This window comes from Zootoca vivipara, chromosome 2 (genome assembly GCF_963506605.1).
Source record: "Zootoca vivipara chromosome 2, rZooViv1.1, whole genome shotgun sequence".
In the NCBI taxonomy this organism is placed as follows: Eukaryota; Metazoa; Chordata; class Lepidosauria; order Squamata; family Lacertidae; genus Zootoca; species Zootoca vivipara.
In genome coordinates this window covers 41,154,977-41,177,149 of record NC_083277.1, presented here as the reverse complement: position 1 = coordinate 41,177,149, position 22,173 = coordinate 41,154,977, and the positions used below count along the sequence as shown (strand labels likewise).

Sequence of the window (22,173 nt, the reverse complement as noted above, 5' to 3'; positions counted from 1 at the left end):
GTATGTCAGGCCTTTGCTGAATGCTTATGTTCACGTCACTCACTACCAGAAGATAAATAGATAGATGGGAGATGAGGAAGAATCATAGTCCTAAACCACTTTTACTCTGTTTTTATTTGCTGCTGCCACAAGAGCTACATTCGCAAACTGACGAGAGGAGGATGAGTGGATGGAGACTGGAGACCTGCAGCGGTGGGGGTGGACAAGGAGAATTCAGCCTGGAAATGATAGGTGATGAATATAACGATTCAGGAGAAACTCCCAACAGGCCTTGGAAATGGGACAATGAAAATTCCATTGTGGAATAGTTCATGCTATTTTTCATAGCTTAAGAATGACAACCACACAAAGTAACAGAAGCGGCTTAGGCCAAAAAAGGACAGATGATCCACTTACCTGGCAGGCAATGTGCAATAAGCATGCCAGAGAATTTTGAACTAAAGGGATTGCTGGGCTGCCAAATCCTTTCTAATGTTCCCATCATTGGACTTTCACTGCATAGACACCTCTAAAGACACAAGCCAGGAGGTAACCAAGGCTCTGCACAGAACAAGGAGGGAAAGGCAGGAGGCCGGCAGAAAGAATAGGAAATTATTGCATTAGCCAGAAGGATCTTACAAGGCCAAGAAGACCCCTTCTATCCTTCCATGTCAATTTCCAAAACCGTAGCCCTTTTCAGGCATTAAATGGATGTGTGCGGGGAGCAGGACTGCATGCGCCTGACCTCCACACATTCTTCATAAGGTCTGAAGGAGTCTCAACATGTAAAATGATATGCATAGAAGGTTCATGCCTCTTGATCGTGACCTTTGTCTTTTCAGCTAAACTGATCTCCGAATAAAATCTCCCCAAGTTCACAGAATCCTAAGCATTCTCGTATTAAAACATACAAATTTATCTTATCTTAAGGTGTACTTCATTGGGCTTGACGGAGTTTACTATATAATGCTTAGTATGTATGAAAGCCATGCAGTTAATATCATAAATACAGGTGAAACTCGGAAAAGTAGACTATCGTTGAAATGTGCATTTATTTCAGTAATGCAACTTAAAAGGTGAAACCAATACATGAGATAGATGCATGACATGCAAAGCAAGATATGTCAAGCCTTAATTTGTTGTAATTGTAATTATTTCTTGTTAGGCGGGTCAATTATAAATGGAATGTAATTAATGAAATGCAATAGCAATGTTTATTTTTTATTATTGTAACTATTTGTTTTATTACTGTGGAATTTCCAAAAGAAAGCATTTGTAAAAATTAAAATAAAAAATAATAAGTTGCATTACTGAAATAAATGCACTTTTTGATGATATTCTAATCTTCCGAGTTTCACCTGTATCCATGCAGGCTCAGACATAACCAGCAATGCTCGTGAGTGCACCATAAAGCTATAACTTAGCCATGGGAATCAAATAAGAAGTTGAGTCTCCCCAGAACTTTCTGGAGTGTCCCAGACATGCCTCTCTGGACTTCCCCATATAATATGGTAATGGTGAGATTCCCACCAAAGCCTGTGCCTGCACAACAGGGCCACCCCACACCTGCCATACTATACGAAATGGACTAACCACTTGGATTCGTCCTGTTGGTGTGGCTTGCCTTCTTGGAGGCCACTGATACAGTAATGGCATCTGACCAAATTCAGATAGCAAGTCAGGTGATCTGCAGCTGTTGTGTGATATAGCAGTTGCATGGAGCCCAAACTACACAGAAGCAATTTTGATAGCAAGCACAGCATGGGTCTAATAAACCAAGTATCCTTTAAGTTTTCATTGGCGGTTGTCATTTGCTTGAAAGCACCTTAACGTGAAGGGGAAGAGGGCAAAGCACATAGAGCAGAGCAAGGTGTAATACTGTACTAGACTCCTCTCAGATTAAGTTTCTCATAGGCATCGCAGTATCAGGACTGTACAACTTCATGTTCAAAATAGCTGCTTCAAAAAGCTAAAGCGGTGGCATGCATTAAGAACAAATGTTAATGACAGGGAAAAATGAGGAATGGTAATAAGCTTCCGGATCTGTTACCATGATCAGAAAGGAAGAGGAGGATCTGGCTTAACTTCATTGGTACTGGAGGACTGAAAACCAAAAGCACAATGGGGGCTTCCCCCCTCTCCTCCCCCTAATCCACACCGGAGGATCAGTGGAACCCCCCAGACCTGTGCACAGGGGGAGAAGGGGGGGGGTCTCTGTTCCATCTGGCAAGCAGAAATGCTTGTACTGACAGAACAATCAGAAGCACGTGGTGGTGAATTCCTCCCACTGATTGTCATTTTTTTATTTTTGCATTTTGTTGCCATTCATATACCTTACAATTTTCTCCTTTCTGTATCTGCCAGGCAAGATTTCACTACAGGCAGCCGACAAAGTGGGCTCAAGTCCACAAAAGCAGGTGCCATAATACATTTGTTAGTTTTTTAAGGCGGCACAAGGCTCTTTGTTGTTTTTCCTGCAGGAGTTTGTTAGCAGTCGCCACTGAAGAAACCTGTTTTCCCTCAGTAATCGCAGGCCCTTTCGCTAGGCCCTTGGCATGTATTTGCACACTCCTCTAGTACCAAGCGAGCCCACAGACCCTTTCGTCACCAGCGCAACAGGTGCAGGATACCTATCAGGAGCCCAAGTTTCAAGGCTTTTATTTTCCAGTGTCATCATTTGCCCCATTGCGAAAGGGGGAGGGGATGGTCGGACAGAGAAGATAAAGGGACGTCAGTCTGCAGAACAAGCTGGCTCTGTTCACAAAGTGCCTCAGCAAATAGAGGCTGCAGAGCATTAATGGCGCACTCAGGTTTCTGCCGATGCCAGTTGGAGATAGAGTAGCCCAGTGGCAAACAAACCCCGGTCCCCAGAGGCTGCTCAGATTCTCCCCTCATTTGTTAGTTTACGTGTAAAATACAGTGAGGCTAATTCCTGCTTGCATAACTGGAACTATACATTTTCCAGCTCTTTGGGATTCATAATCTATCTATATAAATCTGAACAAGGGCAGTAAGCAGAACTAATGGCCATTTTCCAGGGCCTACGTAGAACGTTCTGCTGGGATTATTTGGGTATCACATGACCTTGAGGTGAGATTATATACAGAACATACAGCAATAGGTCGACTGGCATTTAAAATATTAACACAATGTGGAAGAAATGCTCAAGCCCAGGTGCCTATTCAACAACAACAAAAGCTCTAATTAACATCCATCTGCCATGGGTGCTTTAGTTGAGATTCCTGCATTGCAGGAGGTTGGACTATATGTATTAAATAGTGGGTAGACAACACAGCGGTTCTTCAAGAAGCTCTTTATTCGGAAGCCAGAACAGAACTGAACTGCATTGCCGAGCCGGCCTGCTTTTATAGAGGCTGGCTCAAACAATGTATCAAACATAATTCAAAGTTCCCTCCTAAAGTTCCCTCCTAAAACAACTGTCAAGGACCTGAGGGAAAACTATATACACTAATACATAACAATATGGCCCTCAGGGTCCCTTCCAACTCTACAATTTCATGATTCTATGACTATAGTTTTTGCATCCTATTACCATTCAGTTGCCCACCTTACAATCTTCTCCATCAAGATGTCGCTTTTGAGTCTACACAAGCTTGTGCTATAATAAATTTCTAACGTCTTTAAGGTGCCAGTGACCTAGCGGCTACAGCCTAACATGGCTACCCCATGGGAATTTTTACACATTCAATAAGCTGGGCAATTTGACTCCTGTGCATACAAATGTGTCTTACATGTTGAACATTACTGAAAATGTAGGGGGCTTGAGGCTGGGGAAGCAAAACAGCTCCTCTCCCCCTGCTCTATGGTGGAGTGGGGGGTGGGATGTAGATATTAAGAAATGTTTTAAATAAATGTTCCAGACTCAGGCAAGTGATCTGAGCAGAGTATGGTTTTACTAAAACAGCTGGAGTTATTAACCTGATTAATCAACAAGCATTCATCGCGGGGCCTAGCACAGACTTCCATGCCTGCTGAAGTTAATTCTTGTTTGTGGAGACAGAGACCAAGCAAAACTTGGGAGGGAGCTCCTCCAGATTCTGATATTCTAAGCCTGCAGCTAGAAAAATCTGGAGTGGATTTCTAAATATTGCATTTTTCCTTACCATAAATAAATAAATATCCTCATCATATACCAATATCTCGACTTCTTCTCTACAAGTAACTATTTCAAATAAATAAAATAAATAATAGGGAATGCACAGATTTGACCTCAGCCTGCTATGTCTAGAGTTTCCTTCTATTCCAGTTCCCCAAGACTATTGTTCCAGTTATTTTATATGTTTAAATACCCAGCTTTTTTCAGGAACTTCCTTCATAAAGCAGCTTGCATGCACCAATAAGTAGCAGCTCCACCTAGCAATATAAAAGTGCACAATACAAAGATACACTACCATTAAATAATAAGCCACAATTCACAGGAAAGATCCAGGAAACCCTCCATTAAAGCCGAAGTGAAGAGGAAGGTTTTGAGAGCCTTCTGAAAGGATCCAGGAGATGGAGCCAGCCTAATCATAGCTGTCAACTTTCTGCCGGAAGTTCCACAGTTTATGGGGTACCACTGAAAAAGGCCCAATTTTGCACGCCCACAAGTCTGATAATTTTAGGTCTGGTTATGTTAGGGTTTAAATCAGGCACCCCCAAACTTCGGCCCTCCAGATGTTTTGGACTACAATTCCCATCTTCCCCGACCACTGGTCCTGTTAGCTAGGGATCATGGGAGTTGTAGGCCAAAACATCTGGAGGGCTGCAGTTTGAGGATGCCTGGTTTAAATGATGATAACCAGCACTTTAAACCCCAAAGACTCTCAGAGCAGCTAAACCAGGGGTCAGCAAACTTTTTCAGCTGGGGGCTGGCCCACTGTCCCTCAGACCTTGTGTGGGGCCGGACAATATTTTGAAGGAAAAAAATGAACGAATTCCTATACCCCACAAATAACTCAGAGATGCATTTTAAATAAAAGGACACATTCTACTCATGTAATAACACACCGATTCCCGGACCGTCCACGGGCTGGATTTAGAAAGCGATTGGGCCGGATCTGGTCCCTGGGCCTTAGTTTGCCTACCCATGAGCTAAACTACTGTATTGTTGTATGCACCCCAGTCTCCAAGCAGTGAGAGGCTCCAGCGGTTCCAGTGCTGACAAAATGATTGGTCAACGAAGGTCAACAGAGACTGTGGTGTCTTTAGGACAGCGTTTCCCAAACTTGGGTCTCCAGCTGTTTTTGGACTACAGTTCCCATCATCCCTGATCACTGGTCAGGGATTCCGGCAGTGGAATTTGCTACCACGGAGTGTGGTGGAGTCTCCTTCTTTGGAGGTCTTTAAGCAGAGGCTTGACAGGCATATGTCAAGAATGCTTTGATGGTGTTTCCTGTTTGGCAGGGGGTTGGACTGGATGGCCCTTGTTGTCTCTTCCAACTCTATGATTCTATGGTCTTGTCAACTAGGTATGATGGGAGTTGTAGTCCAACAACAGCTGGAGACTCAAGTTTGGGAATCCCTGCTTTAGAATATATTATTGTATTTACAGTCAGACAGACAGGCACGTATATGTGCATATGTATATCCTGTACATAGGATGCATAGGCTATAGACTGGGCAATGTACAAATTCCTTGTATTCAATATGTGCACAATCTCCATAACTTTATATGAACATGCACAATCACAACTGTTTATACACAATGTCAATTCTATGTGTGTTAACCCTTGCTCTATTTTTTATATTATTATTACCCTGAAACAGAAAATAAAAGGACCCTACTGTTTCCAACCTGAAACCCGCAAGAGCTGATTAGGCACGTGTGCATTATTCAGAGTAACGCTGCTGATGATCTGGCAGAGGGAGGGAAAGACACCCGCAGGTAGAAGGGTGCCCAGCTAATCCCTGCCATGCAGTCGCCCTGGAGAGACAGATGATCCTTCTGCATGCTGAACTGCCAGTAACAGCTCCGACATCTTAATACGCAGCATGTACTAATTAAAATTCCTAATTAAAGAAACAGAACTAGCCGGCAAAACTAATGCTGTAAATTAGCAGGCTTTATGTACCAACTGAAGAAGGTTTTGTTGCTTTTTCAAAGAGCATGCTGTGTTAGCATTTGGAGTAAATGATTCCGGACAAAGCTATTGTGCCTCCCACCCCTTGTAACCCATTTCAGTAACATGAGACAAATAGCACTCTCCGAACAAATCTCTTTTGTTAGGGTGCGAGGTAGCTCAGAAAGCCCCGTCTCTCAAGCTGCCTATGGACAACTCTGCCAACCCATCAAATCAAACAGGAATAGGAACCAGGATACCAGGCGTCCTGCCCTCAGGATGTCCTTTCAAGGCAGTAACTTAGCATGACGTGTGCATAATTTCATAGGGAGACAGTTATCTGTAAGATTGCGGCCTGCTGAAGTTGTCTCCCTTACGTGATTAGAATCGCATGAGGGAAAGAGTGGGGTTGCATTTACTGGTTTTTCACCTACATTAATGCCTCCATTGCCAGGCCCCACTGCTCTCCATAGCTGCCAAGTTATCCCTTTTTTAAGGGATTTTCCCTTATGCTGAATAGGCTTCCTCGTGAGAAAAGGGAAAACTTGGCAGCTATGCTGCTCTCCATGCACAAGGGAGGAGAAATCCAAACCAGGGAGCCTCCTCTATAGATGTGTAGGCTCCTGAGGTGATTTAGAACCCTGTTTAATTATGTAAGCTTCAAAATCACACAGAGACTCTACATGCAAAGAGCAGGAGCCCCACTTCAGATGTTCTCCGACCAACATGTAGGGCCCAGCAGAAGGGCCGTGACAGGGTGAGAGGGGCCAGCAAGCGCAGATCTGTTCTACCCCTTCAAACAACGAGGAGAAATGTCCAAATATGGTTTTTGCCAAATGGTGAGAACTGTCCTGTTGTCCTGTTTGCTCAGATATTTTGATCAGGTGTAATATATATATATATATATATATATATATATATATATATATATATTTATATATATATATATATATATATATATATATGTGTCAACACTTTCTATGAAGTACAAGGTGTCCTACACCGTTCATCAACTAACTGCCAATTTGACATGAATTTGCTGTGTGAATGTTAACCTAAAATTGCACACCATCAAGTGTGTGTGTGTGGGTGTGTGGGTGTGTGTGTGACAATCTGAAGCTGTGTGTGAAATTCAAGCACTGTGAAAACACAGCACCCACAGTCCCCTCGCTCTTGCCCTGCTTCTCATATCTTGCTCTCTAGTGGGTCACTCAAGACTTCATGGAAGGTGTAAATGCCTTCATTTTGGGGGAGCTGGAGTGAGGAACCTACTCCTGCCTGAGGGCCACAGTCCATTCTGGACAACCTTCTGAGGGCCACATACTGGTGGTAGGTGAAGTCAGAGGCAAAAGTGAGTAGAGCAACAACTGTAAATTGCACCTTTGCGCAGTAGATTTTCTTTTCTTTTTTTAAAAGATAAATTTTATTAAATTTCCAAATAAACAACACCAAACAACAACAACAACAATAAACAACAAACAAAAATTTTGCATTTTATCTTCTATTCACCTATTTTAGTTCATTTTGCTCTGCCGAGCTTTGACTTCCCTCCCTCCCATCATTCGGTTTTCTTTCCCACTCTTATCTCGCAGTTCCTTTTAGTCCATCTAATTAAAACCAATTCGTAGGATTTATTTCAGTCCTGCGAGTGTCTTTAAACTTCTACAGTTATTCTCCATATAGTCCAAGAATTTACTCCATTCCTTTTGGAACTTTGTCTCTCCCTGATTTTGGATCCCGCAGGTCAACTTTGCTAACTCTGCATAGTCAATCATTTTCATCTGCCACCCCTCAATCGTCGGTATCTCCTGTAGTTTCCATTTTTGGGCTAATAAAGTCATAGCTGCGGTTGTAGCATACATAAATAATTTTTGGTCTCCTTTTGCAATCTCCTCTCCTATTAATCCCAATAAAAAAGCTTCAGGAAAGGTATACTTAAAAATCTTTTTCAGCTGCACAGTAGATTTTCTACACACAAGCACACATCCCTGTCTCTTCTCAATCCAGGCAAGCAAGATACATTATCAGAGTTCATTAATACATCCCAGCCAAGCAACAACACTCAAGGAAGGTGCAAAAGAATGACAATGAGAGGTGTGGCTGGGGAGGGAGAGTGCTCCCAAGGTCAAATAGAGAGGGTTGGAGAGCTGTATTTGGCCTCTGGGCCTAAGGTTCCCCAACCCTGGCATACGGCTTCCAAAGTCTCCGAAATACATTAGGACTGATTCAATACAATCATTTTGACGTGGCAGAGAAGCCAGCAACACTTGCTATTTACCAAATGTCATTACTGTGGTCAGGATTCAATATACCTTTTCAAAGTTTTCCTTCAGCCATGATCTCCAGCTGTGTTGGAGGCTTCACAAGACTGACCACCGCACACAACAATCTAAAAATCTGGGAAGCTTTCCATAACACCACCATGTAAAAACAACGTGGCCTTTAGTTTGAGGGACAAAGTGGAACAACTATCAGCACAACTAATAGACAAACAACACACAAATTGCTTTAACTTCAAAATTCTCAAATATTAATGAACAACCACCGCAGGTTTCTGGAATTTACCTCAAGTTTCGCTGCATACCCCTACAGGAATGTTCCAGGAGCAATAGGCGATGTGGTTAATAGAAAGAACAGCTGCCATCACTTGCTTTATGATCTGAAATATTCATTCTTCTGTCTTGCATGCCAAGGCATTTTATGCAAATAGCACAGAACTCTTAAGAACTCACCTTCTAGAGACAAAATGCAACAACTAAAGTTTCTAGTGCACTGAATTATTATTACCTAGGGAGTTTAATTATTTTCTCGTTCTTTTAAAATAAACTCTTCACTGTTTTCTAATTGAATTGAGAGAGATAAAGAAGGAACCAAATAGAGGAATATTGACATGATGATGTGGGCTCCATTTCCCTCAGAGATGGATAGGTGCATTACACAGTCTAATCCCCAGGACGTGGCTTCTGATCTAATGAGACAAATATTAACTGTGGTTTTACATTCACAGCCCCCACATGTGTAGCTCAAGCCCCCCAAATGGAGTTACTGCCAAAATGAAACATCCCATTACTCTAAACTGTGGGTGATATGGGAACTCCATGAAAATTTTATAATCGCCAACAGGATATATGGGCTTAAAAAAATTAAAATGTTCAGAAAGCACGATAGCTTTAGTTGGTGGCAATAGCGAAGAGACACATCCTTATGCTTGGAGATCCTTAAACTTTGGGTTACTGAAATATTGGAGTGGTTTCTCTATAGAAATGAAAGTTCATGGGGGAAGAGGACTACTCTGGCAATGAGTTTCTTGAAACGGCTTTCACACTGGTGTGGCTCAAAAGTGCATTGGACACCATGGGTAAAATACCCTAAGGTTGCATATAAACACATAGACAAATCAGGACTCTATGTGTTTTTCCCTTTGTTGCTGAAGTCTAGATCTCAATTAACCCCTGTGCTGCAAACACCGAAGCTTGTGACAAAAGAGGCAACACATAGACCAATGAATGATAAAGGCATAAATACATAGATTCACAAATTCATAAAGCAAAACAACAAAGCATGGTGCAAAACCACAATGTATTATTTAGAATAAGATTCATAACACCATAATCTCTATAAACAAAGCGAGTACTGTAGTCTCTTAATAGTAACTGAAATAATGTTCATCTGGCAATGCAGTCTTTGAAATGCCTGTTGATGCCTGTCAATACACACAAACTGGTGCCAAGGTGATCGTAAGGACAGTGATCCGGATAATAACACTGTGTCCAGATCTCAGCACCTCTTGCCTGTGACCCAGGGCTAACCTTTGTGATATATTTTATTGTATTGTTAATATTTTGTTGGGAGCTTCCCAGAGTGGCTGTGGAAACCCAGCCAGATGGGTGGGGTATTAATATTAATAATAATAATAAATATAATTACTATTACTTGACATTCATACTGATTGTCTTACCCCTCCTCTGATGCTTCCAGGTAGCTCTCCATCTTCTTTTTAAAGTACTGCATGTGCATTTATTCAATTCAATGTACACACAAACAAAAGCTTTGCTATGTTTTCTATTCTGCTTATTTACAAAAACATAGAAAAACTGTGTCAGGGAGAGGCCAGGTGACTTGGTTTAAACCCACTGTGCACGACCAGTTTCTGCATTCTTCCTTCCTTTTGATATATTTTATCGTGTTGACCAAGTTAAAGAACATAGAACAGGACAGACACTTTTATAGCTCTTCTTGAAAGCACCAAACAAAAAGGTAGTTCATCACCCCTCCCGTAACCATGGTTTAGTGCTACCTGTATGAGCAGGAAGCAGCCCAAGCCAAACATCAGGCTTGTGCACTCTTCCTTCAGTGAGTCTGGGAGAAGGACTTCACCAGAGTTTAGTCTTACCTTCCACTAATTCTTGGTTGTTGTGCCACATGAACAAAAAATCATGGTTTAAAGCAACAGGTCAGTTTCACAGCAAGTTTAGTTATCGGTTATTGTATTAAGTTTCCCATGGAATTGCATAAGTTTCCCGTGGAAGGTGTAAAAATGACAGCTTCTATCTAGTTAGTTTACTACAACGGAAAGAAGATAGGGAAAATAATGGGGGGAAAACTAGTAATTTAAGAACCCTCTTGCAGTGAAGAACAGAAGGGGGCTAAATAGGGAGCGTTTAATCACTAATCTTACAGCCATGCTAAGCAGGAAAGCAACAAAAACAGTCTGAAACTGAACACAGGAAGCTTTCAATTAACACCAGAACTGACTTTTGCTGAATGGAACTTATTTGTGAGTTAACGACAGAGAATAATATTGGCTATAAGGAAGGGCATTGCTGGATAATAGTGCTCTTTTAAGTGTTTGTAGGGAGCCTCCATATTAATTCCACTTCTAGACAATTATGGAAAAGGAAAACAAATGCCTCAGCTCTAGAGGTCTCTGGTGTGGAAGCAACATGGTAAAGGCTCTGGTGTTATAATTTTATACTTATGGAATTTGTCATAAATTCCTGCAATTAGGAGGACTTGGATTTCTTTTCAGTCCCAAAGTTAACTGATTTAACTGTGACAAAATAAAGAGCATTTCCATCTGTGTTATTAAGCTCTGGTTTCATTTATTGCGAATCACTTTGAGTGTTGCAAACAGAAGAGCAACTCAAATGTAAATTTATAATAATCATTACTGTGAGCATGTTCAAGCAGCAATTGAGCTCCATAGGATCAAACCCTGAATTAAGGTGAAATAAATTCCCGCAGAGGGGAGAAGCTGTTGAAAAACTGTCCTCTCCTGAACAACTCCACGTATGGTTCCCCCACACAAACCCAATTCTCCCACACAAACCCAATTCTCCCACTCAAACCAGGATGCACCAAGTCCGGTGCATTAGCATGAATCTTGCATTTTCTGCCTTTTCTCAATCTCTCTTTCAAACCTTTTACTTTTGCAGTAATTATGGAGCATTGTCTCCTGCAAAATATGCGAGCAGTACAGCATGTTCCACAACATTTAACTCGTTTTCTCTGCTGCCATTCTTGAGCTTCACGGCTTAATGATACAGAGTCAGTAGATCACAATATGACCCTGTTAATATTTTTAATGCCATTTTTACAAATTACACCATAATGCACCGATTACCAGGATGAAAGCAAAATCTCAGCTGCGTCTGTCTGGAGCCCAAATAAAAGAACGTTTGAACATCTGTTCATCCTACAAATGTCTTTAAAAGCTTTGATTTTCCTGTAATCATTTGGTTCCACCATTTCACTCATTTTCTGAATGTGTATCCAACAGCCTCAGGACAGTAGCCAGAGATCAGTGGTAATAGTACATTATAATCAAAGTTCCTGGGTGCACTTCTGTTTTCCTTTCAGAATTAACTAGAAGGGGAGGGCGGGGGAAGCAGTTAGTAGCTTTCTGTCCTTTCTAAGTAAGTTCATAGTGGCAGGCAAGGTGGAGGGACATCCAGAATAACCCTCAGTTATTTTAATAGAGAATTAGAATTTGAAAACATTAGGATATTTTTCAAGGTAAACTGAAGTACACCAGGAGTCTTAGAACTCTTTCTATGGTGTGTGTGTGTGTGTGTGTGTGTGTGTGTGTGTGTAAGAGAGCTAATAGCCTCAAGTTCGTCTAGATCAGGCATGGCCAAACCTGGCCCGCCAGCTGTTTTGGGACTACAATTCCCATCATCCCTGATCACTGGTCCTGTTAGCTAGGGATGATGGGAGTTGTAGTCCCAAAACAGCTGGAGGGCCAAGTTTTGCCATGCCTGAACTAGATGCTCTGCCCCTATTCCAGATGTTTGCACAACAGTGCAAAAAGTGGGCTCTAAACATGGGCACAGGTACTCCCTTTTTTAAATTAAAATATATGTTCAAAGGCTAAGCCTTGGCTTCCAATGGTTTTCTAAAGTCCCACAGTGGGTTGCAGACTATGGTTGCTTCCAGACAACCTGTTCCTTGAGCATTCAACCTAATTTGTTTGTGGGGAGAGATGAGGTGATGCCGGCTATTTACTGAGCATTCGTTCTGATTTGTTTGTGAAGTTAAGCCATATTGCACCAAGGAAATTTTATCCCACACTTTCCAGTGTATTTTCCTGTCACTTTCCTTCTCACAAAGCATCCAGTTTGGGGAGAAGCGGGTTTGTTCGGCAAGAGCTGCAAGTCAACTCTGATTGCACAACCTGAATCTGCTGGTATGCAACTGAATCCCACCTGAAAATAGTGACCCTCTGGAAGCCACCTACAATCTCCTTAACAGGAAAAAAAGAATACGGAGAAACAGAATAAATGTTCAAGAGAGATGGTTAGCATGCATTGTCCTATAAATGGCAGCTTTGCTGAACCACAAAGTATCGAATGGCAAGAAATGAATCTATACACTATTAACCGTGATTGACAATGTTTACATTCACAATCACTTCAGTTGCCTTGGGCAAGATAAAGCGACTAACAAATGTAATAAATAATGATGATGATAATAGTAATAATAACAATTGTCCACACATCTGAGCTCCTGTTTTTTTGTGATTGAGAACCTATGCAAAGCTTCATTCTACATGCTACATTCCGCACAGAAGTTGGGACTGCACCACTTCAGAATTGCATGTGGAAGAAAGATACTTAAAATCTGCCTGCATATTAAAAACTGATGGAGCAGGGAAAAAATTCAAGTCTAATCTTCTCCCTGACACAGTTTTCTACATGAACTCCTGACCTGGAATTAGCACTTCCTGTGAATCTATATCAAGCCACATCAAACGAATGGGAATGTCTGGAAGAAGTCAAGGAGGTGGTTGTTTTTTTTGGGGGGGGGGTCCATCTCTAACAGTCTATACTTCTCCCTAATTTTTTGTTCAGTTTTTTTTTTTAAATCATGGGAGGGAGATAAAAGAAGGGAAAGAGAATGATTGGCCGGTGAAGTTGGGTAACAAATCAGAACACACACACTCTAATCTTAATGGGCTGTTTCCTTGGTGTTTCATCTGCCAGGACCCTGTTTCGTATAAGACAATGTTGTAGGAAGGTTTGCTTTGATGAAACACCAGGAACCACTAGAGGTATTGCACGGAGAACTGATGCAGGGAACTGACAATGAGCATAACCTGGGTGTCAAGGGTTCAAATTCGGCTCATCCATTTATGTATTATAAATTTTACTTGCCTCTCCTCAAAAGGGTGATGCATATAATTCTTTGCTCACCCACTTTATCCTCAGTTCAACACTGAGGTCAGCTAGACTGAGAGATTGGGGCTGGCTTCAGGTTACCCTTTGGGTTTCATGGCTGTGTGGAAATTTGAACCTGGGTCTCGCTAATCCTAGTCCCAAATTGTAAACTCCCTGGGTGGCTTCAAGCAAGCCATTATTGTCCCAGCCCTTTATATCTGTAAGATGCAGAAAAAGTAATTGGCTTACCTTAGAATATTTTTGCAATTGTTGAGATATGCAAGAAAAGTGCAATATAAATACTAGCTACTGTTATTATTAATAAAGACAATGTCATCAAAACATAAAATGGGGGGGGGGGAACCAACCACCATGGATCCAGAGGGCTGAGATGGTACTATAACTGCATAAGAACTGCACACATCTCCCCCCATTTGTGTTACTATACCAAGACCATCCACAGCAGCAAATAGCAAGTAGGCTATGAAGGACTCTGACAAGAAGAGAAAGTGCATTTTTTCCTCTACAAAGATAAAATTTTCCCCTCAGTGGGTCTGGTAGCACAAGTCATACTAAGTAATAACTGAATTCGCCTGCCTAATTTCTCACGGATTATGCTGAAAGCATACCCCATAATCCTAAGGGATGTGCTAAAGCTTTGGCTAGGACTCACTCACTCAGCAGAAATCGCTCAAGATCACTCCACACAGCACTTTACTCAGTTTTGATTTAAAGGAGCACTGACCAAACTAGGTTAGACACCAAATGTGCCATGTTGCAAGGCTATTTAGTAGGAAATGCCCTCAATGTTTATTATAATTTTTTTTCTTTTAGAGTTCATCACTACTGCCAAAATACACTAGAATATGACAAAACAATTGTTTCCCTATTGGAAAGGATCTAAAAGTCAGTAGTGAAAACCCACTGTCCTAATTTTTCAGAAACATAATTGTTTCAGGTGTTGTAAATGCATTTACTGCCGAACACGTTGATTGTTAAGGTCAGAATGCTTAGAATCAGCGCTGTGATGATTAGAAATAATAAAATGGCAAGCAATGGCAATATTAAGCCAGCAGATTTTGACACAAATCATTACGTTGTACTAAGCCTAAGCATATGTAACTGAAATATTCTCTCTTACCTCCCTCCATTATCTCCCTGAGTTGAATTTCGGAATGTAAACTTGCCAGGACTGGGGCTGGGTCCTCTCATATTTTGTAAAATGCCACACAACACATTTAAAGAGCTATATTAAACAACAACAGAAAAATAATTACGGCACTTTTCTGAGAAGCAGTGGGTGCTTTCCCCCCTCTTTTCTTTCTTTCTTTGCTGCCGTACTCCACATATGGTTCACTAACATCTCCAAAAGAAAAGAAAAAGAAAAGTTGTCTGCCTGCAGACCATTATTTTGTTCCAGTACTAGCTCTTTTTAAATTGTCCCCCCCCCTTTAATATTCTATTGGCTTTTCTTTTCCCATAGCAATACAATCAATGAATAAAAACAATAGAATGATAAAGAAATATTGACAATGGATGATAGGTGTTCCAGTGCTAGTTCTAAATGTGTGCAGTCCCTTTAATTGCTCACTCCCAAAAATCTTAACATAGTCAGAGTGGCAACTGACTTTCACAAGACTTGTCACACATCTCTCGGAAATTGGTTATGCACATACTTCATTCAAAGCAAAATTGGCTCTGAACTTAGAAGAAGAAGAAGAAGAAGAAGAAGAAGAAGAAGAAGAAGAAGAAGAAGAAGAAGAAGAAGAAGAAGAAGAAGAAGAAGAAGAAGAACAACAACAACAACAACAACAACAACAACAACAACAACAACAACATATTGGCTTGGAACAACTTTGGCCAGAGAAATTTACTCAACTTTCTTACAGCTACAGTACTGACACTACACTGACCTGGCAATCCCAATTTGTGACTGAAATTTCTGTATGTTTCTATTCACTCTCCACATCACCGCCGGGATGACCTATCCCTCCCCTGTTGCTGACATACATAGAGGCAGTGTTTTTTGTGTTTTTTTGGGGGGGGTGGATGCAGGGGTACGCATACCCCTAAACATTTTGTGAATCTTTGTACTTTTGTCCATTTACAGTATTTATTTTTCTTGAGTCAAAATGAGGGTACCCCTAAATATTTTTTTAGGGGAAAAAAGAGCATTGCATAGAGGCAACACAAAATACAGGTTTCGTGTCCTATGCTCAAGACTCTGTCTAGATACTTAGGGAAAAAGAGGAGGATGTGGAACCAAATGACTGAGTTAAAAACCTTAAAAGTACAATTTATTCTCTTTATATTTAAATAAAACAAGTGCTCACCTCAAGCCACTTAAAAAATTTTATTCTCACAATTTGACACTTTGGTAATCACAATTAAGTTGCTTTTGGAGATGGTTAGCAGCATTCACATTGAGCAGAACTTCTTAAGAGTAGCTCAGAGTTGATAATTTTCTCAGCTTTCCTAGGAAAACATTAACCAGCAGATTCAGAAAGCTTGTGTAGAAGTATTATACGAAAGCATTAAACAGAAAAGGTTAACAACGTATACCATGAAATTATGTACATCCCTGAGGATGTTCTGACACTGAAACCAGTTATAAATGGTACTCAAGATACAAACCTCATTTACAAAATAATCCCTGCCTTACAAACAGCGCATTTGGATTATTAAACATAAAAGAATTTAAACACCCAATTTAGTTTCAACATGTTTACACTTTGCCTTCCCATCAAGTCAGGGTGGTGAAATTTCACTTATGGGTTCAATTTACAGACAATCACAAAGCATCAAAAAGTTCAAATTAATATATAAAATACAAATGATACAGAAGTATTTGCATTAGCTGTGAATTAATAGTTTCAACAGGTGCCATCTACCTGCAGCACAGCAGATTGGAACAGCAAAGCCAGAAATATCTAAAGCATCTGTAAGGCCAATAAGAATGGTCTAGAGTCCACGGGAAATGCTTTTTGGTGTTCACCCTTTAAAGGACACCTCGGATGTTTCTCAAGACTGAATCATTTTCTTCTGTGCATCAAAGACGTATCTTTTAAAAAGAAGAGTGATATGAACAGGCTGGACTGAGTCAACCTTGCTGCTTTCATCCTCTTTTCCTGTATCTCCCTTCCCTGCCTTGGGCTTCTTCTTAGAGGTGGCAGTCAGAAGTGCCTTTGTTTCTGGCCTCACCCCATCTGAAAAGAATAAAGATACGTATTTAAAAAAAGGAAAAACCTCTGGGCAAACATTTCAAAATTATTAATGTCAATCTCAAAGTAGTTTGAACGTGAGATCATCCCCGCAGGATTCCAAAGTAGGAACAGCAGTCCAGTAAATCTGGGAGAATTGGCAATTTTATCACCTCATTTCAGATCTCCAATGCCTAACAGAATAAATAAATAAATAAATAAATCTACTGAAAACAGGCCAGCTATGTTGCACATAAAGGTCCATTTATACACTCTAGCCTCTTTCAGAATGACTGTCTTCACCATTCTGAAGGCCTAAAACTCACAAAGAGCAGATGAGGTGGCAAATCTGTGTTTGGGATTTGACAAAACAAAACTCCTGTTTGCAAATACAAACAAATAAACAAGCCTGGGATGTCAGAGACAAAGGTTCTAGCCTAGGCTTCTATCTAAAACACTAGTTTTCCAAGTGTACAAATGTTTTTAGTGAGAGATTACTCCATCGAGTGAGCAGTTTGAAGTGGAAGCATTAGATCTCCTAATAGTTTAAAGACAAACAGTTCCATATTTTAATACATTTGATGAAAACTGAAAGAAAAAAATTAATACAATTGCCTGCTTCCATTCTAGACTACTGCAGGAAATGGGTACACGGTCGAAATTGGTAAACGAGTTATAATTCAGCAAGAAAATACAGTTGCTACTATTTGCCCATAACCACACATGAGAGGGTGAATTTATAACTGTGATTTTGTATATGCCAAAGTGTATCACTACATAATCCAGAGTTTCTCCAGAAACACAATATGAATTATGATGCTTGTTATTTTTATACTCTCATTTTAAAGGGAGAATGAATTTTGTAAGTTTAAACACTTTGCTGGTGAGCAAGTGTTCAGATATTATGTTTAGGAACACAAATACTTGCCCTTCTGAAGTCTTTATTTTAACTTGTCACATTGGAGACTTTTAAAGAGATATACAGGTAGTCTCATTGTAATCAAAGCAGCAGAGCAAGAGAGAATAAGTGGTGTCCAGGGCCTGCCCTTGAGTCTGAGGCCTTTTATTTCTTGAAGTGGGATAAGAGAACTCTCCTTACAAGCATATTCAGTGCCACCCAGCTGAATATTCCGAAAACGTAGTTCTTGGGCAATGAGCCAATTTCAGCTCAGGTATTTCTAACCTGCAGTGTCACATAACCTTATCTCAAACACTTAATCAGCTTCTCTCCCCTCATACTGAAATTCAGAGACAGATTCTCATATCGTGGCTCGACAAAAAGATTGAGATGCTTATGATTTACTGGAGACAGGACGTCTACAAGCACAGGTGATCTGTTCCACTGCAGACAAACTAAATGGCCATTCACAGCTGATTGTGGCGATTCAGTACCGGAAATATTTTTTTGTTTCTTTCTTTCATACTTGTCAGGCAGATATATCCACCATGTGGCAGGTGCAGTACGCTGCAGCGGCCTAAAAGAAGGCAGACGCTACAGAAGTAAGGCTAGAAGTCCATTAACTTTTCTCTTTTCAGAACTTATGGCCATTTCCCCCCAGATATGGCATGGCAGAAAGCAGCCTTGTGGATTACCTGACTAAAACATGGTCATGTGAACACAATGTCCCACCTGTTGGTATTTATAAATCCTAAAGCAGTTGTTAAGTTATGTGGAAAACACATGACTGGAAAGCTACTCAGCATTGCTTAAAAAAAAAAAAGTATTCACCTGAATGCTGTCCCAAGCTCCTTTGAGGAGAAACAGGATGAACAACAATATCTAAAATTTAAGTTTAAATGTACTAACCACATATCATCTGGAATCATTCACTAGGGAGCTGTGATTGCCAGTGCCTTCTTGTTGAGCCTACAATCAGTATAATGTATGGAACTGTAAGATAGCAAGCATGGTCTGGCAAAGTACCTCTTTTCAAAATTTGTTTTCCAAAATTACAGTATTTCAAGTCAGCTAGGAAGCATGATTTATGTGGACTTCTTCACATGCTACATTTTTAGGTATAAACAGGAGATATTTCAAATGACCCCACATTGAGGAAAGTGGGAGGAAGTCCTGTTGAGAAAGCAGAAGTCCTTTGAAAGGGATTCCGCTGATGGAACTGGTTAGGTGAACCCCACCCACTGAAATCAATGGACCTAATTTAGTCATGTTCATTCATTTCAATGAGTCTAAAACTTGACTACAATTCATGGCTTATAAAACACAGTTTTTGGAAGCAACCATTAACCAAGTGAACCTAAGTATAACTCACAAACTAAATTTGATTCCTGCCCCAATCCCTTGTTCAATGGTCTGTGTGACTATGCATACTAGGAGTTTGTTCTCTTAAGCTGGATGATTAAAAACAGCATCCCAATGGTGATTATTAATTTAAGCAGTTGCCTGTTTGGAAGAGAAAGAAAAATCAGGAAAAAGCAGCTAGTCCTCACTGTGGAATTGTGTTACCTAACAGTGAATTTATTTGTAATTAGAAGAATAAATTCTTCATAGTTCCTAGCTTTGTAAAGAAAAGGTGATGATGTGTTCTTGAATGTCTCCTATTCATTTAAAAAGAGCTTTCTCAGGAGGGGCTTCTACATGCCAAAACTTAAAGTATTTATAGGCATCCCCCCCCATACCTGTGTTTACTTGTCTGGGAACTCTTGATTGAGTCAGAGTTCTCAAATCTGTCCCTGTAGTTATTTAAAAGTGTGTATACACAGAGGTATGCCATCTACATTAAGTAGAAATACTGGTGTAAAACTCATGCACACTGAACAATAACTTATGATGTGAAATGTCTGGAGCTGTCCTATGTTGTGCAATACTTGGAAAAATATTTATATACTGCTTTGCCAGGAACTCAAAATAAATTATAGCAATGAAACAGACACAGTTAAACCAACAACATAAAGAAAGCCCACTAATCAAACTTAGACCACCACAGAAGACTTTAATCAACTTAAAAATAAAAATCTTACAGCCCTTGCTAAAAGAAAGTTCTTCCACTCCTCCCCAGCTCTGTTGAGAAAAAACCCAGGGTCTTGCTCGTCACCATATCCAAACATGTGCTTATGATTTGTCTAATTGGACATGAACAAACCATGAGCTTGGGCTCAAATATCCTAATAAACTGGACTTTGGCTTCCTTCCTGACAGCATGGCAGAATGGGGTAGAAACAGAATGGACATTTTTCAGCAGTGTGCTAAACCATAGTTTGTTTGTCTTTAAATTATGGTTTAATGTGGCATGCAAACCAGACTTTAATCCCTGCTGGAAAGTAGTCCTAGAGGCATGGAATGGCGATTGTAAAAGTCCTACTGCGGCTAAGCTGCAAAAATAGCAGAGGCAACAAAGCCTGTTGACTTCAATAAGCTCATATGCTCAAGACAGGCCTTAAGGCTCCAAAGCCCCAGGCTCTATGAATCGGACATTACAGAGTCTATGGCCTTGATTCTGCATGCTAGTGGAAGACAGTGCAAGAGCTCTCACCAGCGCAACAGGGCTCTCTCCACCCTTCTCCTCCATCTCCCCTATTTCTGCTCTGGAGGGTCAGGAGAAATGCTTGTGCTGACAGAACAATCAAAAGGGATTAACATTGAATTCCTCCCTATGCAACAGATGCAGGACAGGGGGGATAAAAATCTAAACATCCAGTCAACTTTGTTTTACATGAGGAAGAGTGAGCAGAGCAGAAGTGCACAAGGCTGAAAGAAGATGTCTATTTATTTATTTTTTAAAATTTCTATATCGCTTTATTTTTTTAATAAAAACCTCAAAACGGTGTACAGCATATTAAATCAATAAAACAATAGCCGGGCGATGTTCCTCCGGCCTCGTGAGAAGCCTTTTCAGCAGGGCAAGTGAGTGTGGGCCCCACCCCCTAGACCAGGTGGAAAGGACCTTGCAGGGAGCGGCCTTCACGCCTCACAGTCTAGTAAAGTAAGCTTCACAAATGTGCTCCACACCATATTATGGAGAAACAGGGTATGTGTGGTGGTGATGGCGGGGGTATGTGGCAGGATATAAGGGGAAAGAGCACTCCATAGTAAGATTCCACACCTATTCAGGTAGGCAATTACCTCCAAGGCGTTTTAAAGTAGGGGAGGTGGAAGAAATAGGGTAGCTCGTGAGAGCAAGTGAAATCACAGGCTTCCAGCCAAAAGCCGCTCAGGTATTACTGCTAGGTATCTAAATTACTTAATCAGATTCTACGACCCTTATTCTGCAAACAGATTAGGTGGCTGCTGGCATCATACCCTGACAAATGGCATGTGGTAGTCCCCCCCCCCACTCTGGTGCCAGGAGGTCTATGGGCTGAAGAGGCTCTGTGACACCGAGCAGCACAAAGAGGGAAAGCTCAAGCAGACAGGCGGGGAGGTACAATCTAGGTTTCATCTACCTTGCTGGATTTCTCACATTACACACAATGCATACTTTACATTTTACAAGACCAAGGAAATGAAGGAAAATATATCCTTCACTGAAGAAGACATCAGCCCCTTAATAGCTGAAATGACGGATATTTTTAGATTGAGGTCTAGTTTAACTTACTTACATTAAGGGTCTAATCTCTTCTGAACAATGACTATGTAAGCTTGAATACATAGTGAGAAATCTGTTCCATTAATTAAGTGCTGCCTGTACTACTCGGATTTGTAGCAAATGGTAATAGATTTCTCTCCCTTCCTCTCTTGGACAATTACTTTATTTTGCCAACTTGCTAATGGCTTAAATTGAAAAGGCCCATGTGAGAAAGAAAGAAAGAAAGAGAAAGAATTAAGCTGCAAAGTTCTAACAGGCAACTAGCCCACATTGCTCAGAAATACCTACATATACTAATATTATTAATGGGCATGGTAGATAGCAGGAAGCTGAGCAAATTCTTCCCCACCCATTTTGCCTCAAAATGCATGAGGTTATTTTGGTTCTATTGGCATATATATTATTATACAGCAGACTAACCTGTACAGCGTTAGCAATATAAACATCGTAGCTATCACCACACTTGAGTAGCTTCTGCTTGCTTCTGCTTCACTGCTTTTCCTCGAGGTGGTTTTTGCCTAAGCTTTGCACCAACATGAAACCACATCACAGCTCTGAGCTGCAGGTTGTAACAGCAGACACACAACTCCCACATCACGTTCTTGTGTGCTCCTTTCTAGGAGTAACTCTTATGCCCTCTACAGCACATCACTCACAATTTGTAATGCTCCTCTTGCTTCCTGCCATGTTGAATAAAGAGAGGCAAATATGGCCGGCTCCTTTGTGGAAAATG

General features: G+C 40.8%; 1 protein-coding gene across 1 annotated transcript in view; it reads right to left on the bottom strand.

Annotated features, from left to right (window-relative positions):
• Positions 1–15,739: 15,739 nt before the first annotated feature.
• Positions 15,740–22,173, bottom strand: part of EEFSEC (eukaryotic elongation factor, selenocysteine-tRNA specific) — a 167,727-nt gene continuing 161,293 nt past the window's right edge. Inside the window, exon 8 of the mRNA XM_035106448.2 lies at positions 15,740–16,902. Within this exon, the coding sequence (XP_034962339.2) occupies positions 16,718–16,902 (185 nt within the window). The 3' untranslated portion in view covers positions 15,740–16,717. The remainder of the gene's footprint in view (positions 16,903–22,173) is intronic.